At 34.4% G+C, this 10,790-nt stretch overlaps 1 protein-coding gene across 4 annotated transcripts in view; it reads left to right on the top strand.

The window, feature by feature from the left end:
• Positions 1–10,790, top strand: part of LOC117105565 (cilia- and flagella-associated protein 54-like) — a 53,274-nt gene that overhangs the window by 27,807 nt on the left and 14,677 nt on the right. For all 4 annotated transcript variants that reach the window (XM_033246770.1, XM_033246762.1, XM_033246755.1 and 1 more), the window contains 9 exons: positions 1,613–1,830; positions 3,034–3,221; positions 3,474–3,695; positions 4,532–4,755; positions 5,669–5,919; positions 6,150–6,305; positions 9,255–9,431; positions 9,800–9,887; positions 10,275–10,454. In XM_033246770.1, the coding sequence (XP_033102661.1) occupies positions 1,613–1,830; positions 3,034–3,221; positions 3,474–3,695; positions 4,532–4,755; positions 5,669–5,919; positions 6,150–6,305; positions 9,255–9,431; positions 9,800–9,887; positions 10,275–10,454 (1,704 nt within the window). The remainder of the gene's footprint in view (positions 1–1,612; positions 1,831–3,033; positions 3,222–3,473; positions 3,696–4,531; positions 4,756–5,668; positions 5,920–6,149; positions 6,306–9,254; positions 9,432–9,799; positions 9,888–10,274; positions 10,455–10,790) is intronic.

Below are 10,790 nucleotides of genomic sequence, written 5' to 3'. Positions count from 1 at the left end.
CCAACTGAATTTTCTAAGACACGGTTAATGAGATGCATATTTTTGAATATATAAAAATGCAAAAGGTGTAAAATGGGTGGTTATAATAATGCCCGAAGGTTTTCGTCAAATATACTGTTTGTGTCTTGGAAAAATCAGTTGTACAACATATCGAAATTGTTTTTTCCTTCGGGGCCTGGCTTTAAAAAACCAGCATTAACTATAGATAGATTAATTTCTCTGTCTTCATCATAAAAAAAAATTAAAAATTCTCAGCATAAAGATTACATTTTGTTTGAAGATCTTGATAATCTGAACAAGGATACAATCATATTTTGACTAATCATGAAATATCTTCATCACAATCATCAGCATCAGCAATCATTATCAGCATTGTCTTTGTCATAGTTATTGTTGCTGCCTTTATCATCATAGTTATCATCTTTTTCATCATCATCATTATCATCAGCAACGTACCACCAGAACCGGCATGATATGTTATTTTTCAAATAATAGTATGTTAGTCGTAAGTAGCGCCATCATGTCAGCAAGGCTTCATTTTTTTAAAATTAGAATGATATACATGAATATATTTTAATGTACTTTCCGTTCATATTTTAATATCATAATCATCATTATCACCATGTTATCATTATCAACATTGTCATCAAAATTGTCATCATCAGCACCGTTCATATTTTAATATCATAATCATCATTATCACCATTGTTATCATTATCACCGTTGTCATCAAAATCATCATCAGCTCCGTTCATATTTTAATATCATAATCATCATTATCACCATTGTTATCATTATCACCGTTGTCATCAAAATCGTCATCATCATCACTGTTCATATTTTAATATCATAATCATCATTATCACCATTGTTATCATTATCACCGTTGTCATCAAAATCGTCATCATCAGCACCGTTCATATTTTAATATCATAATCATCATTATCACCATTGTTATCATTATCACCATTGTCATCAAAATCGTCATCATCTGCACCGTTCATATTTTAATATCATAATCAACATTATCACCATTGTTATCATTATCACCGTTGTCATCAAAATCGTCATCATCATCACTGTTCATATTTTAATATCATAATCATCATTATCACCATTGTTATCATTATCAACATTGTAATCAAAATTGTCATCATCACCACCGTTCATATTTTAATATCACAATCATCATTATCACCATTGTTATCATTATCACCGTTGTCATCAAAATCGTCATCATCAGCACCGTTCATATTTTAATATCACAATCATCATTATCACCATTGTTATCATTATCAACATTGTAATCAAAATTGTCATCATCAGCACCGTTCATATTTTAATATCATAATCATCATTATCACCATTGTTATCATCATCAACATTGTAATCAAAATCAACATTGTAATCAAAATCATCATCATCACCACCGTTCATATTTTAATATCACAATCATCATTATCACCATTGTTATCATTATTAACATTGTAATCAAAATCATCATCATCAGCACCATCGTCATTGCTATTGCCACCATCGCTGCCATCATTGTCAATAAGTTACATCCCTACACTTTTGTACATTAATCAATTGTTTCCAACCATTTTTACAGATCATCTTACATTGACAACGAATGGGTTACTTTTGAGACATCTGGCACCTTGGTGGTAGGCTGGGATGGCGGTCCATCAAGAGCAGTTACTCGTCAAGAGCAGAGAAGAGATGGCACAAAGGATCCAATTATGCAACAGTTAAAACAAATTGGCATTGGAAAGCACGAATTGAGAGCATATAACTCTGCTATTGAAGTAGCAGCAGCAGCCTCCATCGGTATGTATCGTAATCACAGTGGTATAAGTTATATTATAATGGTTTTTTTTTTATTATCATAATATTTTAATCTATTGGTTCCCATTGGATATTAGTACATAATAATGTTACGAATTTGTGCTTATAGGTTAGAACCACCGCTAGCCACCATGTATCGGTAATGTGTCGAGAGCCAAGCCAATGTAATAAGGTAGCAGGAGACAAAAGTAAAATAGTTGCAAATATACTTTAATATAAAAACAATGTTGAGGAGTACACTGATTAGGACTGATGTAATTGTCTCTAAAATCAATACTCGAACTGATTTCCTAACTAAACACAGGTACAAATATACATGGGGACAGGAAACAGGGATTGATGACTCATTTAATTAGTAATGGTCATAATAATTTGGGAACACATGCTTTGCTATAGTGGTGGCAACTTCCTGGAGGAATGGTAGGAAAATACAACCTCAGGAATGTACATACGGTTAGTCACGGATTGCAACACTACTACAGGTATGCTCTGGGGAACAAGAGGGGTGAACGCCTTAGGTGCCATGCAACTATAGGGTACTATGTTACAACAGCTAGAATAATAATATATAAGTAGATTTATTATATTATGATGTAGAAAAAATATTGATAAAACTATATGTACTATTATTTGCAAACAATGATTTCAGCAATGTAGGTGCAGGGAAAAAAAAGGGCTGCTGTAGTAATAGACTGAGTTACTTGGATATGTAGTTAACATCTTACAAAACGACAGCTATTAATCGAGAAACATGGCTTATTAGTGTGGTTGGATGGATGGATTTATTCGGCATTCTTTACATGTACACAGGACCATATGCACACAGGAACAATAGCTTAAATGTCTCATCCGAAAGACGATGTGCTATCTTAAACTTACGTTTCAGCCCTCCAGTGGAAATACAAGGGAAGCATCAGATACAATTGAACCGGGAACAAAGAAATCTCCAGGGGTTTGGCACACCCAAAGTTGCTACCACCAGTTTAGCCGACTGAGCTACGTATTTCAAACATAAACTTGTGTGTATTTGAGGCATGCAAATATTCCTGGCCTGCCCATTGAATAATATGATCTGATTGGTCAGTTGTTAAGTTCTATTGACACTCTGGAAACATCCATCAAGCAAGCATTTATTATTTTGATGCTTGCTATTATTATTTACATTGATATTGTACTTGTTTCCAGGTAAACAATTACCTCAGTTGCCGCCACCACCTAGCGATAAACAGTCTGATAGTCTGCCAACGTATCGGTCAATTGACACGGAGAAAGTGACAAAACATGCTGGGCACCATCAGGACTACAACGCAATTACATTACATGCACTCACCAGTGACCTGACCAAAACTTTCAACAACTTGAAGAAGGCTATTGTAAGTCATGACAGTTTTGACTATGAATTATGCATCTGAATATGACCTATTGTTTGTATATTTGGGCACCTTGACTCTCTGATAAAGCCCTGTCCATGCCTAAATATAGTCACCAACATTTCTGTGTGTAAATGACCTTCATATAAGCGCAGATCTATATTGGACATTTAGAACGTTAAAATATAATATAATAATTCTACTGGTCTATCATCTTAAAAATGGCTTGTGTTTTTTTTTTTCTTTTCTATGTAGGTCCTAGCCCATCGTGGTCAGCATTGGACCCTTCTACAGAATGCCAGCAGAGCCATGTGGAACTGTGCGCACACCAGTCTTCTGTATTGTTTTGCCAACGGCCATGCCTCCGGGATCCTGTCTGTTGAAGCCATGAGATCCATTGTGTGTCAGCCGTTCTTTGTGGCTGCAGACTGCATTCTGGACATGCTTGCAGCGTTGCAAAACAACAGTAACACAAAGGTATTGTTTGTTTTGTTTGCAATTCTCATAATGATATGAGAGAGCAGCTTAGGTCAGTCGGCTAATCTGGTGGTAGCCACTGTGTGTGCGCTGAACCGTGGAGATCTCTAGGTTTTCCGGTTCAATTCCCATCGCTGCCTCTCCTTGTGTTTCAGCTGGAGGGCTGAAATACAAGTTACAATACACACTGTCTTTCGGATGAGACGTTTATGGTCCCGTGTGCATTTATGGCATATGTGCACGTTAAAGAATGCAGTACACTCTTCGAAATAGAGTGGGGGATTGTCTCCTTGTGTACTGCCCAATGAGTCTTCCTTTAAGCTTTCTTGGGCTATCCTTGGTGTTTCCACCAAATAAATCCAATTCCAATGCACTTGGAGGGGGAAAATGTCAAGAAAATTATCTTGTATTGTGTTTTCCAAATGCAAGCCAGTAGACATCTGATCAAAAAATGTATGTGTCTTTTCAAGTTGTATAATCTAATTGTTTTAAATTGTGTTGTTTACAGCAACATTATATTTGCAATATGCTATAATAACATGCCATCATCGCTGCCGTCTTTGTCAATAAGTTACATCCCTGCGCTTTTTCACATTCAGTTGTTTCCAACCGTTTTTACAGATCATCTTAATACATGACATGCAATATAAGACATGAAATGAATAAATCCTAAAATCTTGATAATGATATTGATAATGAAGATGAATATGAAAAATGATTCACAAGCAATGAATGGGTTATTTATAGTATTCCTACAGTATGCTCTTACAAATTCCATGGTTAGTGTTTAATGAGAATTATTTCAGATTATTTATTATTACCATATCCATTCTTAGGCCAAGAAAAATATGAAAGATATGGTAAACAGTGACCTGATGGGCAACGTTACTGATGAAATTGGTGGCACTAGCCTGAAGTTTGAGAAGTACTTGGATGACTGTAGCATGGTGGACAAACACTGGATCAGACGTATGATACTGCGAGTCCTGGAGATGCTGTACTATGAACAGCAGTGGGAAAAGCTTACTGATATTGCAATGAGGTTTAATGTCCTCACCAAGTAAGTGAAATGAATGTCCTGCTAATGTACCAGTGAGGTTTAATATCCTCATCAAAAAAAGTGAATTAATTCTCTCACAGAAATATTAATGAGATTTAGGCCTAGTTCAGACTAGGGGGATAAACCCGGCTCAACTCACCGGGTTTATCCACCTGCCAGTCTGAACTAGGTGGCTTATCTCAAGCCGGGCTGTGTTCCTATAGTAACTAGGCCTGGCGCGCCACTTTTCTAAGCCGGGCTTTAATCGTTGCTGGGGGTCTTACATTGACTTCGGGTGACGAAATGACCAATCATCATCCAATTACGTACGCTGTGAGCGAGCGTACATTTCGCGAGCAATATGTTTTGAAACACGTTTTCAGGTTACGGTTCATTATTATGCAAATTCTCGTCTGGCTAAACCTGCTAGTCTGAACGCCCGGCAAAGTTAAGCCGGGCTTAAAGTTGAGCCAGGCGTAACTCAAGCCTGGCTTATCTCCAAGTCTGAACGTAGCCTTACATTAATATCCTCACCAAATAAGTATACATTTTTCACAGAAAAAGCAGTTAAGATTGAATGTCCTCACCAAATATTGAAGTGATGAATCCAACTATTAGTGTATTTCTCCTCTGCCCTCATGCTTTTGAAAAAAAAAAACATTTTGCTAAATAAGAAAACGAAGTACTGTAAGTGGCTCGGTCATAAAGGAATGATGTTTTTATTCTTTATTAACCAAGTAAAATATATATCTGACAGAGAAAGCAAAATTTTGTTCTCACCCACTTAGTGTAGTTCAAGAATATGACTCAAAGAGAAAGGAAAGGGTTCTAAATGTTCTCATACTGTATCTTCAAAAGTAGCTCATATACACATGCTAATGACACATGCCATCCTCATTTAAATAAATTAAATCAATGTCCCTTGTTTATATAGTGAACGATATTCAGAGCAGATTGGACCATTAATTTGCCAAGCCCAGCAGAAGTTGATTTCCAGGATCAAGGCATACGGTGGACCAGAACCCCCTCAGAGTGCCTTCAGGTTGGCTGCTGAAGCCAACGATGTACCCATCACTGCTAAGAACTACATGAATGTACAGCTGATTAGTGGTCACCATGAGAGGGTGTCTGAACCATTGGAGATGGGGGGAAGAATTGATCCAGAGGGGCACAATGTGTATGGGGGTAAGTAGCATACTCCTCATTCAAGTTAGTTATTAATGCAACCAGTAAATTAAGATGATTCTACTTTTATTGATATATTATATTTTTGTATCTATTTTGATATATGGCAAGTTTTTTCTTTCTAAAACCAACTTACAAAATAGTGGAATTTTCCATTAATTTTTAAATATAAAATACATGTGTAAATCCCCATCTCCTTATACATGTCAATATATTGTAATATTTTTCAGGTGCGTGTGATGCAATGAAGCTTGTGTGTGTTCCATTGGATGTTGCCGATAGTCTTCAAAACTTCCGTCAAGCATTGGACATATGTTACTACACATCGAGGGCGCTACAACACTCCAGGAAACTGCTGATTCTTTATCTAGCTGGCCAACAAATATGTAAGCCTTTTGTTGTACACAATTTATATTGAGTGATTTTCAGAAAATATAACCTGGCACATACTGCCTCAGCTGACAAATTCTTTATGCTTTCAGTAAATGCTTGCCTGTTGCAATGCCAGTAGGTTACACTCTGGGGCGGATTGTCGTTTAAAATGATATGTTGTATAATGCATCATTGTGGTCTTATGGAATCACATCAGACACAAATGATGTATGTCCTGGTGTTCATAGTGTATAAGCTTGTTGGTTTAGCTTCTAATTTTTATGCTTTGTTTATGTACTCGATACAGTCTTTCTAATTTACAAAGGTGATCATAATAGAAAAGATATTTTTGTTTAAAAGCTATGCTGTCTTTGCCAATTTAAGCTCATGCAAAGAATATAAAAACACTATTTAATGTACGTACATGTTAGGCAAGAAAATTCTAATTGTTCTAATTTTTGAACTGAAAGCTAGAAGATATATTCTACATAAAATATGAAAAAAATTGATATTAATAGTAATAAGAATAATAATGCCAATATCACTAAACCGAAGTAAAAAGTAAATGTTAAAAAAGTGAGGTTTCAGTTTGGCCTTAAAAATAGCTACTGATAAAATATAATTAATTCTGATAAAATATATTTAATAATCCAAATACATGTCTCTCTCTAATTAAAGACCCCTCCAATTAAAGACCAATTTTACAAGGCCCCAAATTAACAAGTGTCTTTTGGATTTATTATACCAATTAGAGACCAAAGTTGATAAAAGTCCATGAACCCCTGTTCCCAAAAAGTGGTCTTTAAGTTGAGGGAGACCTGTATATAATTAATTTATTCAAATTCATTACTTTAACATAGACAGTGATTTTTAGTAATCATCTCAAAAACTGTTGTATTTGTTGATTCATTAATGTAACAAATTTGTTGTCATGTATTAATTTAGGTCCTAATATGGGCAGGCAAAGTCGTGTAGATTTCAGTGAGACAGATGATAAGATACAAAGTGACGTGCCACCTGATCTCAGGAAATCAGAATTCAGTAACCTGACGGACATCCAAACTCCAGCTTTGCCAAAGTCCCAGCTAGCTGTCGTCATGTCATCCTACAGTAAAACAATAGGTTGGCTATTCTTATTTGGGATTATTTCTGGTATAATACTGATAGTCTAGTAAATGATAACCTGAATGAATTGATACATGCCAATTAAGCTTTCTTGAAAGAACTTACCTTGAAAATAATGGAATCATCCATCAGCAAGAAGTATAATTATATTCATTAACAAGCCATCAAGCACAGAAAAAGTATCATATCAGGAATGTAATATAATTTAGTAATATTCTCCTGTATTGTGTTACTAAACATGATATAATAAATTATATATATATATATATGTGTTTCTATGAAAATTTGACAAGATTAAAATTAATGTACTATTAACAGAGTGTTATTGTATTGTCTGTCTTTCATTAATATGATTTTTTGTACAGAAATGCTGTTGTCAAGGAAACATACAGACTTAGCTGCTCAAGGGAGCCATGAACTGGGAAATCTTCACTACCATTCTGGCAATATAAGGTACAGCAGGGGTGGGCATAAAATTCGGCCGGTGGGTCAAAGTGAATTTCTGATTTAACACCGAATTTTAAATAAGCATAATAATATTAGTATTAAAACTAGCTCAATAAACTTCAACATAGTTTCCCTCGTTGCATTTGTTGCAGTATATGAGGTATATAATATCTGTCTCTTATACACATCTTTGTAGACGAATCTAAATTGCACATTATTTACATTGCCCTGGTGGGAGTCATTAAAAAGCAAAATTACACGATTACAGGTAAAAACGAGTAAAAAGAAATGTAAACTAAATTGATCACATCAACATTAAATCAAATTTAAACATGGATATATCAGAAAATTAGACAGTACATTAAATCAAATTACAGGACAGAAACTCAAATGATCACATCAACACCAAGTCTTATTCTGATATCCCTCAACCAGAGTGGACATAAAAATTGATTGGATCATTATTGATCAAAATTTACAAATGTATAAATTATGTACATAGTAGTTACTTGTTCAAAAGTTTAAGTTTGGCCTTAAAAATTTCAGTAAACGCTTGCCTGGTGCAATGCTAGTATGACTGATGAGGTTACACTCTGGGGCGGATTGTCGTTTAAAATGATATGTTGTACAATGCATCATTGTGGTCTTATGGAATCACATCAGACACAAATGATGTATGTCCTGGTGTTCATAGTGTATAAGCTTGTTGGTTTAGCTTCTAATTTTTATGCTTTGTTTATGTACTCGATACAGTCTTTCTAATTTACAAAGGTGATCATAATAGAAAAGATATTTTTGTTTAAAAGCTATGCTGTCTTTGCCAATTTAAGCTCATGCAAAGAATTTAAAAACACTATTTAATGTACGTACATGTTAGGCAAGAAAATATTGCTTGTTCTAAATTTTAACTGAAAGCTAGAAGATATATGCTACATAAAATATGAAAAAAGTGATATTAATAGTAATAAGAATAATAATGCCAATATCACTAAACCGAAGTAAAATGTAAATGTTAAAAAAGTGAGGTTTGAGTTTGGCCTTAAAAATAGCTACTGATAAAATATAATTAATTCTGATAAAATATATTTAATCCAAATACTTGTCTCCCTCTAATTAAAGACCCCTCCAATTAAAGACCACTTTTACAAGGCCCCAAATTAACAAGTGTCTTTTGGATTTATTATACTAATTAGAGACCAAAGTTGATAAAAGTCCATGAACCCCTGTTCCCAAAAAGTGGTCTTTAAGTTGAGGGAGACCTGTATATAATTAATTTATTTAAATTCATTACTTTAACATAGACAGTGATTTTTAGTAATCATCTCAAAAACTGTTTGTATTTGTTGATTCATTAATGTAACAAATTTGCTTGTTGTCATGTTTTAATTTAGGCCCTAATATGGGCAGGCAAAGTCGTGTAGATTTCAGTGAGACAGATGATAAGATACAAAGTGACGTGCCACCTGATCTCAGGAAATCAGAATTCAGTAACATGACGGACATCCAAACTCCAGCTTTGCCAAAGTCCCAGCTAGCTGTTGTCATGTCATCCTACAGTAAAACAATAGGTTGGCTATTCTTATTTGTGATTATTTCTGGTATAATACTGATAGTCTAGTAAATGATAACCTGAATGAATTGATACATGCCAATTAAGCTTCCTTGAAAGAACTTACCTTGAAAATAATGGAATCATCCATCAGCAAGAAGTATAACTATATTCATTAACAAGCCATCAAGCACAGAAAAATTATCATATCAGGAATGTAATATAATTTAGTAATATTCTCCTGTATTGTGTTACTAAACATGATATAATAAATTATATATATATATATATGTGTTTCTATGAAAATTTGACAAGATTAAAATTAATGTACTATTAACAGAGTGTTATTGTATTGTCTGTCTTTCATTAATATGATTTTTTGTACAGAAATGCTGTTGTCAAGGAAACATACAGACTTAGCTGCTCAAGGGAGCCATGAACTGGGAAATCTTCACTACCATTCTGGCAATATAAGGTACAGCAGGGGTGGGCATAAAATTCGGCCGGTGGGTCAAAGTGAATTTCTGATTTAACACCGAATTTTAAATAAGCATAATAATATTAGTATTAAAACTAGCTCAATAAACTTCTTTGTATTTATTAGATTTGATGGGCTGTTATTGGGCAATATTGTACTTGAATGGCCTTAATGTTTATATATATATTTGAATTTGTTAATGTTTAAAGATATTTTTTTTTTTTTGTAATTTTTTTTATATTCTTAAGTAATTCTAAATACAATATTTTCAGCTTTTGCTGCCCAATGTACATTTTTTGTATGTGTACATATACAGAAATAAATAAATAAATAAAAAGAATTATATCTATTTCTTTTTTTTTTTTGCTTAAATTTGTAATGCAGAGCTGCATTTAGATGGTGGTCTGAGGCACTGGACTTGATCCTAAAGACAACTGACACCCTTCACACATGGAGGAAAATTCTTGGTGGAAGCAGTGAGGATGACATCAGCAGCCAGTTGTTGCAAAGATGTGGAATGTGGGGATGTCTTCTAGGAGCCATTCTTGCATCAAAGATTGCTCAGTAAGTCTTTAAGAAACTGTGGGGTCCACCGATATATTTGACACAAGGTACCGTAAAAATGTAGAATTGGCTTAATCTTGAGAAGAAGCCCATCTCGAATTGAAGCACCCCTCTTTAGTTTACAAAAGTAGCCTCGAAAAGAAGCCCATTTCAAAATGAAGCCCATCTTGAAAGGAAGCCCACCCAAGTTCACAAAAAACAAGAATCCCAGGGCTTTAATTCAGGGTTTTATGGCAGTATAACAAACTCTGAAGATAAGAAAATCAAGCCATTGTGATTCTATTGCAAGCTGTATTTGTTTATTTTCAGTAATGAAAGGTGAACAAATATACTTCC

Source organism: Anneissia japonica, unplaced genomic scaffold (genome assembly GCF_011630105.1).
Source record: "Anneissia japonica isolate Jap-2015-1 unplaced genomic scaffold, ASM1163010v1 scaffold640_len1575945_cov177, whole genome shotgun sequence".
Lineage (NCBI taxonomy): Eukaryota > Metazoa > Echinodermata > Crinoidea > Comatulida > Comatulidae > Anneissia > Anneissia japonica.
Note: the sequence above shows the minus strand (reverse complement) of the source record. Positions and strands in the feature narration are given on the sequence as shown.